The following is a 16,714-nucleotide window of genomic DNA, read 5'->3' as shown; positions in this document are numbered from 1 at the left end:
CTTCTTTTTTTCCCAATTAAACGCAAATTAATTTTCAGTAATCCTGATTAAAAAAATAAAGGAAAATAATTATATGACGAAGTTTACGTTCATGCACATATTTTTTCTATTTTATTTTATTTTTCTTTATTTTATGCGTATTTGATCAACAAAATTCTACGAATTGCATATTATTTTATCTATAGTAAGATTATTTCCAACCCTTATTTCACTTTGGTTTTTATCATAACAAGGTTTGTGAGTTTTACCTTTCATGGATTCTTCCGCTGATTTGAGACTTGCATTCGCTGAAGATCTGATGCGCCATTTACTTGAGTGTTTACACATTGTTGAAAACCTGATGCGCCATTTATTTGAGTGTTTACACATTTTAAAGAGGAGTGTTGCAGTCCTAATAGTTTAAGAATGTGATCGTCTAAATCTTAGGAAATCCTCATAGGATTTTACCATTATCGTATTTGAATTATAATCCTATTGGATAAGGAATTAACCTCGCATACTACTATAAATAAAGACATAATGAGATTAAGAAAAACACCTCATAATTCACCAATTTCTCTCTGTATCCTTGACGCTCCTCTTTATAATTCCCCAGTGAAATAGGCCTACAACAAAAATTTCAATTCTACACGGCATCTCACGTATTCTGCTAATTAAACCTAAACCCATTTTTTCAAATTTTAAATGTGTTTTAGTAAAAATAGAATTCAATTTTTACCTAGAAAAATAAAAATAGAAGAAACCCAGCAAACTATTTACCAGCGGGTACAGAGAGGAACAAGTCAACGAAGACGGTAAATAGTAAAACAGTAAACACCTTTTGTACTCTGTCTGTCCGTGTTTGGCATTTCTCACTTTCCTTTTACATTTCAATATTCCTTTCCAATTTTTTTTTTTAATTTCTTTGCGTAATTTCACAAATTAGGATGTATTAAGATTTGGTTGCATTTGACGTGTCTAATTATTTCGTCAATCCTTTCTTAATTAGCGAAAATATTATATGCTAATTCGCAATTCTCCCACAGCCTTCTCCTCCTTCTCTCTATAATACCTCTCTCTCTCCTCCACACAGACACACCCAGACACACACCCCACCCACCATTTCTGCTACTCCTTCACTCCCTCCGGCTTCTCCTAAACCCAGCAAGGAAACCCGCCATAAACCCAGCAAGAAAACACATAACTAAAACCCCACCACGAAAAGCGGCGAGCAATGCTCCCATTCCGGCTATACGCCGCCGTCTTGTTCGTCTTCAGTATCTCCCTCCTCCTTCCCCCGTTCTGCATCGGGATTCGCTCGTTCCCGACGAGGGCGATCGACGGGGGGATGCCTTCGAACTCGGCTCCGCCGCCTGGGCCCGATTCTCCGAAGCCCCCGACTATCGAAACGGTGCCGGATGCGCCGTTTCGTTGAACCGGGAAATGGTGTCCTCCTGCGACCCGTCCCTGGTCCACATCGCCATGACGCTCGACTCCGAGTACCTCCGGGGGTCAGTGGCTGCAGTGCACTCAGTCATCAAGCACGCTTCTTGCCCGGAAAACGTCTTTTTCCACTTCATCGCCGCCGAGTTCGACCCGGCGAGTCCTCGGGTCCTGACCAAACTCGTCCGATCCACCTTCCCCTCCCTCAATTTCAAGGTTTACATATTCCGGGAGGACACCGTTATTAATCTCATCTCGTCGTCGATTCGGCAGGCGCTCGAGAACCCGCTCAACTACGCGAGAAATTACCTGGGCGATATTTTGGGCCAGTGCGTGGACCGGGTCATTTACTTGGACTCCGACGTGGTTGTGGTCGACGACATTCACAAGCTCTGGAACATTTCGCTCACCGGGTCGCGTGTCATCGGAGCCCCGGAGTATTGCCACGCCAACTTTACCAAGTACTTCACCGACGGGTTCTGGTCCGACCCGGTTCTCTCCCGGGTTTTCTCCTCAAGAAACCCCTGCTATTTCAACACTGGTGTGATGGTGATGGACCTGGTGAGGTGGAGGGAGGGAAATTACCGAAAGAGGATCGAGAACTGGATGGAATTACAGAGGAAGAGAAGGATTTACGAGCTGGGTTCTCTGCCGCCGTTCCTGCTCGTCTTTGCCGGCAACGTGGAGGCCATAGACCACCGGTGGAACCAACACGGCCTCGGCGGCGACAATGTCAGAGGCAGCTGCCGGTCTCTGCACCCTGGTCCGGTCAGTCTCCTCCATTGGAGCGGCAAGGGCAAGCCGTGGGTCAGACTCGAAACCAAGAACCCGTGCCCGCTGGACCACCTCTGGGTGCCGTACGATCTCTACAAGGCCGATCCACCACCTCAACCCGGCGAAGTTTCAATCTTTATCGTCGGTTTCTGCATCTACATTGATCGGGTTTTCCAGCTATTTGTCGTGAGATGATGGGGTTTATGATAATTCTTTCATACTTTGTTCATTCAGACATTCTTTCGATAGCTATTTTGTACAGATTGATTGAAATTTTAGGTGAATTTGTGATTCATGGGTATTTCATCAGTCTTAATTCTTTTTACAATTCTTTTTTTCTTGTTTCTGGAATTTCCTCGGCGGATTTCACATATGCGATGAAACAACTCAATTTTCCATTTTGGGGGTTCCATTTTTTGTAGCCGTTCTGCAGATTGAATGATTTTCTTTGAATGTAATCTCTGTGGGTCCCAAGAGGAGAAGAATTTTTGTCATCTCAAAAATCATACGCTTCTTGTTCTTGCTTCTTCCACTTCCAGGTTCCAAATTTTAATTTTCTGAATTATTGGCTGTATATTTGGTGTATAATTTTCTGTTGCATAAATGTAAATTTTCAAAGTGACCAAAGAATATGAAGGACACTTGACAGTGAGATGTGAACTGTGATAAGCTGAAATCAATGGTGTTAAAGCTCAATGGGTTCACGGACCTCCCTCGGGAGCTTTGATTGGGATGTCACGATGTCGGTAGTTCCAAACAACAGTGTCGGTAGTTTCAAGCAACCGTGTTGATATTTTCAAACAACCCGTATCGGTGCGTTATAGACATAAAAACCCCATTGTTGCCGATCCTTTGTAGCGCGTGATTGACTTACGAACCAAACTGACTTTCCAAATCAAGTCCTAACAGTGCGTGATTGACTTAGAAATCACATTTTTCGATTTCCATCCAATTATAATTCATTTTCTTATTTAGTTTGGTATTATAATATTTCAAATTATCAAGTTAGTTAATTGGGTGGCTAAGAGTAGGAGGAGGGGCTTAAACTCTAGTGCAAAAACTCATTGAGTTTCTGGTGGAAGATGTGCGTCAAGAAAAGATATTAAATGGGTGGCTTGCAGAATTCTTCACCACGTATCGTGTCATGATGCCGATAAGCTGCCAAGTCCATCCCCTTCCCTCTTTATATTTCCTCACATCAAGTTTGGTTGGTTGAAGCTTCTATTCTTTAATTTGGACTTTTCCATTACCTCATTAGGCTCATTTGCTTGTCCGCATCCAACTCTCTTTTGGCTTAAGAAAATCGAGACTTTTAATTCACATGTGTTAGTGTTATAGTGATGAAGTGGGGCATAAATTACTATTGGGACATCGACATGTCAGTTATTTTAAACTAATTATGCACTATGGTATGGAAATGTTAAAACACATGACATTATTTGATAAGTTATGGATAACAACTAGTTTCGCGGCTCAACCATGAAAAATTCATGTGTTTTAAGCTGATAAATGGGTACCAGGTGATGAAATGATGTAGATTTTCATGTGTTTTAAACTGGTAAATGGGTATGGAAAATTTTAAACTAGTTGTTTGATAAGTTATAACACAGTGGTTAACGTTTTACAATTATACTATGTAGATTTTCGATAAATTGGTAAATGGGTACCAAGTGATGGAATGATGTGATGTAGAGAAAATGGTCGAGTGGACTAAAGAGGAAATGGATTGACGGAAGACAAAGGGATGCCGCGGGACTTTACAGATTTGGCGCCTAAGCTCCAATTTGAGTCCATAATACATTTCGGAAAGGGAACGACGTCTCAATTGTGTAGGCTTCCAAAACAGCATTTGAAATTCTATAATAAAATACCGACCTTTCGATTTACGTCCGGAATATGTTGTTTTAATTTTCTAAGGCCCCTGAGTTTCTCTGGGACTGAAATAGTGTCTTTAAAAGATGCTTAACTGTTTATGTAATCTCATCAATTCAATTTTTAATCAAATACAACCTTTGAATTTTCTTTAAAAAAAACTTTTGGATTTCAGATTTTGTAATTTTGTGATGCGTCATGATGAGTGTGATAAGATTTTTACCACTGCAAAAGTATGGATAAAAATACTTGCAAGAGTACAAGATTATCGTAGTATAACAGCTCAAGTAAGGTTGTTTTCACAGGAATTAAATAAATAATTTGTATTTAAATTAATTCTTAATTAACTATTTAAAACAAAGTTTCGAAAACGTTGATATTATGACCTAGAATATTAAAAACGAATTTTAAGTTAAAACAATTAAAGAAAGGGAACAATCTTAGAAAATAATGATAAAATGACACTAGTGTTCCGTCATCACGTTAACAATAGTTTTACCAATTACTTATGAATTACACATGCAACTTTGAAGTTTAGGTTTTCCTTATGCATATTCTACTTGTGGCATTCAATCTAGAACATATATCAAACGGCTTGGTAGAAAAATCTAAAACTTTGATACAATCATCTTGAAAAACTCATGAACATTTTTCAATTGGAATCACTTCAAAATTCATCCGTTTGATCACTTTTTGCTCCAAAGGTAGTCGAATGTTCTACATTGAAAATATATAACAAAATATCAAAATTATATCAAAATAACTAATAAACTGTAACTAAGAATAGGGTAAAATATATAGTATAATATGGACTTATCAATGAGTTTAAAAAATGAGATTTTTTTGGGAACTTTAACGAAAAGCTTTCGGTATTATTCATTTTAACGAAAAAGCACTTAAAAGTCAATCATGGTACCATTCATTTTACTCTTTATTTTATCTTTATCGTTATAACTTAAAGTTTTCAAATCGTTTTCATTAATTTTTTTTTTACCGTGCGGAATCAAGTTATTACCACACATTTTTAAACCTAAGTCATTATCTGTACGTTACCCAACGGTGACAAAACCTTGAATACAGACCTAGACCTAGTGATGATAGCTACAAAAATTCCTGACAAAGTTCACTTACAATGCCCTTTTTCTTGTTTTCGTGCCACTTGTTACTGCAGCAGCAGTGAGCACAGTAATATGAGCTGAGCTGGGATCCAATCACTTTATTCTTTCAATTCCCACACATGCTTCACATTTACCCCCAATTTTCTCCATCCGAACACAAGGATTTCTTCCGATAAAGAAAGATCGAGTGTAATTAGACTAAATGATCGTTTGAATTGGCTTTATTATTCAAACAGTGAAACATATCAAGTCCTTGTATATAAAAAACGTAGGTTTCTGCTTTGTGAGTGTCAAAGTAGGAACGTCAATCATACGCAGTCCTACCCTTATTTTGCAAAAAGAATATTTCTACGACTCAAACCCATAACCTGTTGGTGAAAAAAAAAATAAATAAAATTTTCGATACGCCAAGAGTTGCCCTCATATTAAGTCCTTGTATATATATACATGACTAAAATTCTTAAATAAAGTTTTTGGGTTCTTTAAACAATTACATAATACATCATATACGACCGTTGGCAAGTGCATGCATGCGAAACCTAAGCTAACGTTCCACTTCCCCTCGCAGCCATATTGGCACAACCAACATGCATACCCTTTCCAAAATACTATACTGTCGTAACCAAATAAATATTTGCGCTTGGTATGGTCAATCGGGAATTTTTCCAAGACAGAATAGTTACATGATGTGACTAGTCAGTCAACCGGTACAATATCCGGTTGAGCAGCCGCTCACATCTTGTAACTATCCTGCAAAATCAACCTCCGAGGTTCCTTCGAATCCAGGCAGCGTTTAGGTCACTAATCTGAAACCCTTCTTCAAAATCTCGACGGGGTTTGAAGGCTCGGATGTGAACGAGGCCATAGACGCAATTTGTGCACCAGGGTTTTGGCTACCGAGCCCGGCCAATGCCACGGCTGGTTCCAACGAGTCGTAGTTGTACAGAAAATGTATCAAACCCTTGGGGAACACAAAAGACTCACCAGGCCTCAGTTGCTGGGTAAAGACCCGGTTTGATGTGTCCACAAAGCCCACAAGAAGGAAGCCCGTGAGGCAGATTGTGACCTCCGAGGCCCTTGGATGCAAGTGAGGTGGCACAATCCCATTGGCATCTATGTCAACTCGGGCCATGGTCAGGCCCAATGTGTTGAGCCCGGGCAGATTGAACCGGTTGGTGAGGGTCACGTTGAAGCCGTTGGCTTTAGTGTCGCCTGGTTTGGATAGGGCTGATGTGGTGAAGTGGGAAGAGGTTGCTAGGTTTGGGTCAATGCATGGTGCACCATTGAGGGAAAATTCCTGAGGGGTTTCCGGATCCGCTACGCAGTAGTCCTGGAGCGGATCCGGGTCGGATTTGGTGCGGCCGAATAGAGCTAGGTTAAGGAATAATTGGAGAAAGAGATAATTGATTGTGTTCATGTTTTTGCCTTTGCTAAAACCTACAAATTTTGGATATTTTTATATAGGAAATATTGGATTGTGATGTTTAGTAAAAATTGATGGTTAATTGGGTGAGGTGATTGAGTAGCTTAGGGGGTATTGCCTATTGGAGGAGGAAAATACAAGGCAAGTAAAAGGCCCACAAAGGTTAATGATGCAGATTGTTACGATTTTGCTATCCATAGACTCTTTGGGCTTGGGCCCATATGTTCACTACTTGTCCGTAAAACGACACCGTTTATCTTGTCACTTAGGTGGCATTTTTACTTATCGATATATGATTCATAATTTCTCATGCGTTCACTAATTAATCAACAATAATCGGGGTCACACTTGAAAATCAGTGATCTGAAACTTAAATGATTAGACAACAGAACAATTAAAACTTAAATAGGATAAATTAGTTCATATTTGAACAACAAAATATCGTTTTGATTCGTAACTTTCTTGATTCCAAGTAAGTAAATCGAACTTTTCACCTATTTTAATCCTTACCCAATACATTTTCTTGTATGACCACTTGGATCCAACTAAAATGGCAACGTTTCTCTTAAGTATGGTGCAATGTACTTTGTATTGTTTAATGGAAGCAACTAAATGAGATGGGGGGACCACATACAGCCTAAGTAGATGGACACATATTAAATTGAAGGTGTTGAGTGCTTAGAAACTTTAGAAGCTTGGACCTGTCACATGTAACTGTAACTATCATGTCTTTCCACTTTACTTCCCTCTCTCTCTCCTCTCTCTCTCCTCTCTCTCTCTCCTTCCAAGTGGTTTAGTTTGATCACTGATTTGAACCTCTTGGTGTCTCTTTGGAAAAGGGATCTTTTCCAGATTCATTCCTTATAATTTATCAAGTTTGGAAATCCAGACCATTAAAATTTGATCAAACGGCTAAAGTTATTATAACTTTTAAAGTGAATCCTTGTTTGTTGCCGTTATATCAAATTTCAATGGTCCAAACTTCAGATCCCCAAACTTAATGGATTTGGAGGAATCCATTTCTGTCTCTTTAAGTACCCGATGGGACATCCACACGTATCAATAATATTAATACTTAGATGTGTGCATAATCGCATTGCAATTGAGTTTGAATTTCGTTCTGATATTTTTAGATTGTTTTAAAATAAATAATTTGCATCATACAATCTAATAGTATTATTCACCACTTATAACGTCTCAAATTCAACTTTTATAAATTATAATTCCAGCGTATGATAAACGTAAATAAAGAAACTTTGTTCCAACCAAAAATAATATTAAAAGCTTGGTTAGTTAAGATGGGTAGTCAAGACTCATATCTAGGTTTATTCAATACGTATACGCCCACTCTGATTTGTTGAAGCTTCACACTTACCCAACTAATCTCTATTTTCCCACTAATTAATCCTCCCATTTACACATTAATCCATCATGCACTTGAGTAAAAGAATGTCCCCAAACTGTTCAACTTTTTTTCTGAATCCACAGAGTAATAGCAAGTAAAAGCCAAATCTTCTTGGGGAAATAATATTTGGTGTTTGGTGGGTCATCATCTGCAACTGCAAGTTCAAACCTAAGCCTTTATCTCCACCTTTTTAATTTTTCATCATACAATTGGAGTTGTCTTGTTTTGCTGATTGATTACCTTTATCATTTTAGGATTTCCCAGAAGTGCCACAAACAGGAAGAAAAAGGTGAAGCCATGACATGCTAATTTAGAAAGAAAAAAGGCCACATGGATATGTTTTTCTTTTTCTTTTAATTTAATTTTAAATTTTTTTAAATTCTTTTCTATTTGTCCATATTCTGGGTTTTTTCTCGGTCTTGGTATTTTTTTAGTGTGTGTGTGATCCAGTTGGTTGGTGATGTGCCCCCATGCTTGCTGGTAGCCAAAGCTCTTGCTCTGTAGCCCTCCGGTAGCTTCCAAACACTTCCAATTCTTTTAGAACTCATGGGTGAATCAATAGTCGATTTTGCCAAGGATGCTGAAAAGGTACAACTTTTTACCTTAGATTTGTCGAAAAACATAACCCATGTGTTCGATTTTGTCTGCAATTGTTGTCGTTTGGGGATTGTGCTTTGTGAGTTTTGATTGATTCACTGTATAATTGCTAGATTTGCATGTTTTTGCTACTGTATTGTTGTTTCAGAACATGTTTTGGATTTTGGGTTTGTGTTAAATGAACAGGTGGTGGAGGGGGAGACAGTAGCTTCAAATTCTTCAAACCCTCAACTGGAAGTGTCGGTTTCTTTCGGAAGATTTGAGAATGATTCTTCACTGTCCTGGGAGAAATGGTCGACATTTTCGCAGAATAAGTACTTGGAGGAAGTTGGGAAGTGTGCCACTCCTGGCTCAGTGGCCCAGAAAAGGGCTTACTTTGAAGCCCATTACAAGAGGGTTGCTGCTCGAAAGGCCGAGGAGATGATGGAGCAAGAGAAGCAAATGCAAGGTGGTGATACCTTTAGGTCGGAATCTGATCAGAAGAGCGGAGATCAGACGGATTCCGAGGCTCATTTCGAAATTGATTTGGCTAACAGTCAAAGTAATGCCCAAGGAAATGATCAAGAAGCGAATTTCGACAGCGAGATTAGTGAAACTCATGTGCATGATCTCAAGGAGGACGATGTTTTTGCCATAGTGTGTCAAAACTCATTGGCTGTGGGAGAAAAAGAAGAAACAGATGGCAGAATGGATAATCCCGAATTGGACAATCCGGAGGAGGAACTTGTTTTGGTGAAAGAAGTAGAAAATGTCTCTGCTGAATCTCATGGAGTACAGGAGATTCCAAAGACTTTGGACAGTGATGTAGGAAGTGCTCCAGAAGTCAAAGAGGTGAAAGAGGAAAAACCCAGATTGGATCTTCGGAAGGTACCTCTGAAGGTGATGTACTTAACTGTTGAATCTATGTAGGAAAACTTGTTTGCAGATACTTTGGTCAGTATGTCAGTCTCAGAAATTGTTTGCTTGACATCTGATTTCGTATATCTTTTGCATTTTTCTGTTGAATAGGTTACTCCAATGAGCAAGGAGAGAAATGTGGCAAGTGTTAAGAAGAAGGCAGTTCCACCAATAGCAAAAACACCAGAGAAATCCGCCCCTAGGGTGTCAAAGTCTATATCAACTCCCACCCCTAAAGCATCGAAGTCTACGACAACTCCGACCCCTAGAGCATCGAAGCTGTTATCAACTTCCACCCCTAAAGCATCGAAGTCTACAACAACTCCAACCCCTAGAGCATCGAAGCCGTTATCAACTTCCAGCCCTAGAGTATCGAAGTCTATATCAACTTCCACACCTAGAGTGGCTAAGTCTATATCAACTTCCACCCCTAGAGTGGCTAAGTTTCTATCAACTTCTACTGCAACACCTTCATCGTGGTCCTCGGTAAAGAAGGGCAATGCTTCATCTCTCCCTAGGAGCAAAAAGCCTTCAACTGAGGAAACCAAGAAAGCTCCTCCCAAGTCTTTGCACATGTCACTCAATTTGGAATCCAGTCCCACAATGTCAACTTCGGTGACCACCACAACCAGAAAGTCTTTCATTATGGAGAATATGGGAGATAAGGATATCGTCAAACGAGCATTTAAGACGTTTCAAAACAATTACAATCAACCGAAACCCTCCATTGAAGAGAAACCTCCAACACCAAAGCAGGTTTGTCAATTTATTGCATATTCTCGTTTGAAGAGATGGCTGGTTACCTCAGTTTTATTTATTATAAGGGTTGGCATCAGAGCGTCTAATGTCAAATTTTATTTCTGGAAAATTTGTTATGAAAAAGCAGCTCTCTACAAAGGGGAAAGAATCAAGGGTTTCCTCCTCTGTACCCGTGACAAAAGAGAATGGAGGGTAAAGCCATAAACTCATATTCGACTGCTGATTGTGTATCCTGTGTGCATGAGATTCTTGCATAATATCAGTCTCTGCATGATAATATACTATCATGTTTCACGTTGTCGATTCAAACTTCATTTGGTGTCTCTGTTAATTTATATTGCATTAATTTTCTTTTCGTCGTAGGTATCTAGAAAAAAGAACTGCTAAGGCCGCTCCATCATCTGTTAGCTTGAGAAATGATGAAAGCACAGATAAAAGAGAGGTATCCATTAACAAACCCCCGAACTCTTTTTGTTTAAATTTATTAGCCGTAAATATGTAATCTCATTAAGCAATACATTTCAGTTTTCACAGAAATTGGCGGCTAAAACCAATGCAAAAGTGACAGAGAGAGCAAACTCCCAACCAAAGTCAAAGGTATCATCTTACAAACAATTATTCTTTTAAGGAGAATAATATTCTACCTGTCTAATTCAAGTTTTGTATGAATGTTCATGTGCTAATAGCCTATGACTGTTGCTATACAACTCATAGAAAATATAACTATGTTATATAGCCTGCAAAGTTTGAATTATTTCTCGGAACTGTATGCTTGACATAGGATCAAAAGGAGGCAGAGATAAAAAAGCTCAGACAGAGTCTTAATTTTAAGGCTACTCCCACACCAGGCGTTTATCGGGGGCCAAAACTGTCAAAAAGTACTCCAGAAAAGGTATAGTCTAATTCTGTTTATATCTTATGGCATAAGATCTGTACGCTCCATTTCAATAGAACCAGACTATACGATCATTCTTAGCGATACTTATAATCCTTCTTTCATGAAGTTCCTCCTCATTATGTCACTGAATACGCTTGAAAGTCGAGTATAGGGCACGTTTTGGGGATAACTTTTTTCTATATCGTGAAGTTTGTAGCCTCCCATGTGCTGTGTACTTCAGAACAAGTATAAAAGCTAATTATGCATATGCGAAGAATATGACGAGTTAAACACATTCAAAACACATATGCAAGAAGGAAAGATGCATGTGTATGCCTTAACACTAGCATTTCAATCTGTACAATGTGCTGCTGCACTGCATTTCTGAAATTATTGGTGTGATTAGTATTTTTTAACATATTTTTCTTTCCGTATTCTAATGCCAACTCTGACAACTTATGTAGGAGAGTTCCAACAATGAAACCCATCGGTGAAAAAATCTCAGGCGGCTGCAATGTCACTCGTCATCCTCCAAGAACCATGTCTACTTCGGGGGATCGACAAGGAAGGAGAATGTACGTGAAGGAATTGCTTCTTATGGAAGATCCATGCTTAATATTATCGCTTAGATGATGAGAAAGTGAACATGGTGAGTCACAACCTGTATATTTTGATGGCTAGAACAGATCTACTGCATGGTAATAATCTGCAGATGATAAGAAACAGGTCGGGGTTATGCTTTTCATTCCCTGCTCGTCCCAAATAGTATTTGGAGTTAGAAATGCTACGTACGCGTTGTATTCGAAGGTATAATTGTTGGAACTGTTATAATTACATGGTAATCCAAAGTTGGTCGCATAAATCTGGACATCATAAATGGTTACACCGTAATTGCAGACGAAAAAAAAAACTGGAAGAACAAATATTTGTGAATGGAACACGTAGTCGTTAGTAGGAAAGATGAAGACGAAGCCACGGTTTGGAATAAACCCTTGAAACTTTGAAAAAACTCTCAGCTATTTTCAGATTGTAATCGAGTTTGTAATCCATATACATTGTAGAAAGCCAATTCAAAAATCATTATCTGATTCACTGTTAGTGCTCGTAGAGTTTCCTGACATGAAATTCTTAGGCAATACTGGGAACCTCACGGGGTTCCTGGGCGGCGAGTCTGCTGACGATGACCCTAAACTCGCTGTAACCTTCTTCTTCCTCCGCTGTACATTTCGAGAAATTTCAACGCACGCTCGATCAACCATGCCTAGAAAATCCTTAACAATGACAAATAGTTGAAATGGGTGAGCCCCTTTATCCATAGAAGCCCCTACTTGATAGTATTCTGTTGTTTTCTTCACCAACTCCATCACCCTGCTCTGCTCTTCTCCCACCACCTTCAGCTCTTCCTCTGCTGCTTCAAGAAAACCATTCATGTCCCTAACGAATCTTCCACCACCGTTGTTCTCACATTGGAGCAGGAGTTCTCTGGTTTCCGCCACGCGGGCTGTGAGAGCCGAGCACATCTTTGCAAAGCTGTCATGATCTATACTAGCCGTCTTCTTCACACTAGAGAACTCGGCACTGATGCCTCCAACCACGGGCAATCCTAGCGTCATGTACTCCCTCTCTCTTTCCTCTTTTGGTTTTATATTCTCAGTATTTGAGTTTCTGTTATGGCTCTGGCTGTTGCTACGACTCAAGCTACGATTCGTGTTGATGACACACCGTTTCCCCTCAGATCGCACCACTTCTTCCACAACGAAATGCAGCAGTGTTGTTTTCCCGTCACTGCTTCTAACGTCGGATAGTTTTCGAAGAGAACTGAGGTTGAATGCTTGTGCATTTCCTCTCGAGGTTCCTGCATTCATGCGGTTTCCAGCCTTGAGAATCGCCTCTAGCAACTTCATGAACAGCCCTCGAGTTCGAAGCTCCTTGCACCCGAGTTCAATTGTTCGTATAGACTCCTTGAGGCTGGCAATCTCTGTGTCGTAGTTGTATCTGAAATGCATGGCATTGAATCGAGTAAACGCCGAGGGAACAGATTTGAGAATGTGATAGAGGAAACGCTCAGCATCTGCAAGCCTTGTAGGATCTCCGCTGTACTCGAGGATTTGGGATTTTTCTTCTTCCGTTGGAGCAATAGTAACAAGTTTTTCAAGAGTCTCTGCATTTAGCCCCCTGCCTTCCATGAGCACATCAAGGATTTCCTTTCGAGAAATCGTCAGCGATTTTATGACAATCGCAATGTTCTGGGATCTCCGGCTATCCAGGATGCAAATCTGCTGTGATGGACCGACGTTGGTGCCCCCCGGACTCGCTTGGCTGCTGTCTTTTCCGGGGGATAGCCGGTTGGTGGCAACAGTGCCGAAAAGCGCTTCCATTAGGTCACCATCAAATCTGAGAGTAGCAAACTTGTTAAGTTTTCAGAAACTTCAAAACCAAATACAATGGAAAACAATACACGGTTAAACCCGAAATAAAGAGTGGTGAGAAGGAGATAAATGGTGTGCGGAAATCACTTTCGTTACCTAAATGAACCATCAATTTTGTCCCACACCATGGAATGCTGAGTATTATGTGTGCTCACTTTGTCCCAATGCAGTGGCTTCAGTTTCACCTTAACATTTCCTGCTCCTGCTGAAGACTCCCCTGATTTGCCTTTCGGCCCTGGAGACGCTTTTGACAGCTCGTTCAAACTCCGTGCTTTGGGTGGAGGAGGCGGCGGTGCAGGACCATTCTTAGCTGAAACTTTCGGTGGAGGAGGAGGAGGAGGAGGCGCTGAGGAGCCTTTATTGTTTCGAATTGGCAGAGGAGGTGGCGGCGGAGGCGGCGGTGTTGGTGGTGGAGAAGGGGGAGGCGGAGGACTTGATGATCTAACAGTTAGCTCTACTTCTGGTTCCTCCGATATTTCAACAGCTTTAAGAGCCGTTGATCCATTTCGATTTCGATCATTCACTACTTCTGGCACATCATTGATGTGGGAAGCTGAAGACTTTCCTCTGAGGAGAGGAACTTCCCGTGCACGCTCATGCCTTCTTCTTCTGCTACTCCCTTCGTCTTCTTCACCATCTTTTCGAAAACTCTTCTTCGAATTCTTTGCTCGGAGTTTCTTCCAGTAAAGCACATCGAGACCGTTCTCATCAACAACGAACCCCTTGAGATTCCCATCATATCTGCCAAACTCACTCTGATCAGCCACAGGAGGCCGCGGCTGAGGCCGGCCACCTTGCGAACCTCCACTACCACCACCACCGCCACCACCATAACCACCGCCTTTAATTCTCTTGCGCCGGGCAACAAGGTACCTCTGCACAAAAAAGAAAACCAACCCAGAAATCACCATAGTGGAGGCTACGGTGGCTGCCACAGCCTTGGCAATCTCACTCTTTGACGAAGACTTTCTTGGCGGCAAAGGAACCGGCAGCGGCCGTGATTCCGGTTGCGCCGGAGAGTCTTCGGGAGGCAATGAAGGTGGGATTTCGGGTGGCGGAGCTGTAAACGGATAGAAAGTTTCGATATTTTGAGGGGATTGGCCATGACAAAAAGGAATAATAATAATTAAAAAACCGTAAGTGAAAAAACAAGAGAGAAGCCATGGCCGAATCCTGGCAGCCATGAAGCTTTTTGGGAAGATTGGAGAGATGGGTTTTTGGGAACTGAATCGGTTGGAAGTTTCTGTAAATTTGTTGACATCGAAAGCAGAAAAATCTATAAGTGTAATGGATGGATTTGTCGTGGTGCTTTTGGTGGGTGTTGGTTGACGAAAATGCTGAAAGCTTCAAAGATAGTAGTTGTTTGTTTTTCCAAAATTTCTTCCCGGGCTTTTTTTATATATAATTCAACCACTCAAAAACCCTTTTTAGTTTTTATCTTGTTTTTTTAATTGAAACTCAAAAGAGGCTTCTAAATTGGATTAAGTTCACATCCCCACTACTAACTACAAATCCACGCTTTAGGAATTCAAGATTAGGGTTTTAAATCATAAAATTAAATAAACAAATGAGAAAAGTGGAGGATAGGTTTGCTATTTCAAACCAGAAATTGTGGACAGCTTGTTGAAGTGACAAATCACCCAATTTTGTTTCTATTATAGTGTTGTTTTATAATTATGTTTAATAGATCTTGGTAAACTTGAGTGAAAAATGAATTCGGTTTTTCTCTTCAATTCATTGCGTTTTATGTTCAAACACTCTCTCTTCCCTTAATATAAATTAGTGTAGAACTTTTATATATATATATATATATATATAAATTATCATATGGATTCAAGCTATGTTTTAATATAATTTAAACTATGAGAAGAAAGTTTCGAACTTGGTTTGCAAAGAAAGATTATATATGTAGACAGGGATAGACACACATAGTCCCAAGACCACCAGGAGTCTGATAAATATACATGTGAAGGTCTTTCGTGGACACACCGAATGTTTGGTACAGGCTCCTTCTATACTTAACAAGTGTTTGATGTAATACTTGCTAGGGATATCTCAGTACGTTGTGTCGACAACACTAGACAAAATATCTCGATATCACTAATCAAATTGCTTCGGCATATGTTGACATTTGCTGACACGTGCACAACATGATTTGGTTGATGACAACAAGCCCACTGATGAAATGCCTTAATGAATAAACTGATTTTTTTTTTTGCGCGCTTCCGCTCTGTTTCTATCTAGAAATCTTGAACCTTTAACATTGAGACCCTCTGAAGTTCAAATTCTGAATCCGCTACTGTATCTAGAGCATAAAGCCAACATGTTTGGTGAAACTCCAAATCTTATTCCTAACCTTTTATGTGATATTTTAATGAAATATAATGGAGATTACTTGACCTGGCCGACCTAGTAATTAACGATTAGTTAAATCTTGAGTTAGTTAATCTTGTGCATAATGGTAAATCAACGAACAAAGTCAGTGGGAAAGGAACTTTCCCGATCCCTTTCTTCCTTCCTTGAATGATTTGTTCAGTTCGAAAGGCATTTAAGTTTTGACGCGTTGAAAGAAGAAAACTATGTTAAACCAAAAGACGACGAAACAATTTGGTCAACGAGTTCGGTTTCATATTTGAAATTAAGAAATCGAATTGTAGGTTTGACTAGACGATGAAGAAATTAGAGAAATAGTTGCTCACCAAATTAGTTTCACTGACCACATTGGATGATTTTATTTTATTTTGTTTTGGTTTAGAGGTCGCTGTCGTAAGTGAGTGTCCATGGTCGTTGGAAAATAACAGTGCCGGGTTAGTGATAAACTCTGCGCCGAGGTGGTTAAATCAAGAATTTGAAATAAAATTGGATTTTTCTGTAGGACAAATAGTCGTTGTATTATTGATGATCAAAGTGAGATACTTTCTTGAAGCTAAAAAAAAAATAAAAATCGTGCTTAAAACGTCGTATTTGAATGAAATTTAGGAGAATAATATTTTGATTTTAGCTTATATTTGCGAGAATAATTGTAAAAATGTTTAAGATGTTGTATTCAAATGAGTTTTGAATTTATCTAAGGTAATTAGTACTTTTGCTTGGGTAAGAGGTGATACTATGAATTTCAATTTTTGAAACTGTGTGGGAGAA

General features: G+C 39.7%; 4 protein-coding genes across 9 annotated transcripts; 2 read left to right on the top strand and 2 right to left on the bottom strand.

Annotated features, from left to right (window-relative positions):
- The first annotated feature begins 984 nt into the window (after positions 1-984).
- On the top strand, positions 985-2,497 carry LOC125477772 (probable galacturonosyltransferase-like 9). Its single transcript, XM_048585214.1, is given in 3 exon segments — positions 985-1,322; positions 1,325-2,295; positions 2,297-2,497. Coding segments are annotated over 3 exon segments (1,170 nt in total). The 5' UTR covers positions 985-1,213; the 3' UTR covers positions 2,387-2,497.
- A 2,714-nt stretch (positions 2,498-5,211) lies between these two features.
- On the bottom strand, positions 5,212-6,603 carry LOC125477865 (germin-like protein subfamily 1 member 1). Its single transcript, XM_048585372.1, is given in 2 exon segments — positions 5,212-6,000; positions 6,003-6,603. Coding segments are annotated over 2 exon segments (657 nt in total). The 3' UTR covers positions 5,212-5,944.
- A 1,295-nt stretch (positions 6,604-7,898) lies between these two features.
- Positions 7,899-12,006, top strand: LOC125467965 (protein WVD2-like 7). Of its 6 annotated transcripts, none has more exons than XM_048584679.1 (10): positions 7,905-8,150; positions 8,269-8,303; positions 8,465-8,602; positions 8,798-9,490; positions 9,620-10,264; positions 10,392-10,459; positions 10,631-10,709; positions 10,793-10,864; positions 11,049-11,159; positions 11,609-12,006. In XM_048584679.1, the coding sequence occupies exons 3-10, from the start codon at positions 8,561-8,563 to the stop codon at positions 11,636-11,638; spliced, it is 1,740 nt and encodes a 579-aa protein (XP_048440636.1). In that variant the 5' UTR covers positions 7,905-8,150; positions 8,269-8,303; positions 8,465-8,560; the 3' UTR covers positions 11,639-12,006. The 6 variants fall into 6 exon arrangements, with proteins under 6 accessions (XP_048440639.1, XP_048440636.1, XP_048440637.1 ...); XM_048584680.1 differs by having other exon boundaries at positions 8,449-8,602; XM_048584677.1 differs by having other exon boundaries at positions 7,905-8,174.
- Positions 12,007-12,136: 130 nt separating this feature from the next.
- LOC103950969 (formin-like protein 4) lies at positions 12,137-15,056 on the bottom strand. Its single transcript, XM_048584676.1, has 2 exons — positions 13,670-15,056; positions 12,137-13,538 (listed from the first exon to the last, which is right to left on the bottom strand). The coding sequence occupies exons 1-2, from the start codon at positions 14,755-14,757 to the stop codon at positions 12,215-12,217; spliced, it is 2,412 nt and encodes an 803-aa protein (XP_048440633.1). The 5' UTR covers positions 14,758-15,056; the 3' UTR covers positions 12,137-12,214.
- Between the last annotated feature and the right edge of the window lie 1,658 nt (positions 15,057-16,714).

Source organism: the organism of the source record quoted next, unplaced genomic scaffold (genome assembly GCF_019419815.1).
Source record: "Pyrus x bretschneideri cultivar Hongxiangsu unplaced genomic scaffold, Pyrus_bretschneideri_v1 Contig22, whole genome shotgun sequence".
NCBI classification, from domain to species: domain Eukaryota; kingdom Viridiplantae; phylum Streptophyta; class Magnoliopsida; order Rosales; family Rosaceae; genus Pyrus; species Pyrus x bretschneideri.
This window is presented reverse-complemented; position numbering and strand designations above follow the sequence as displayed.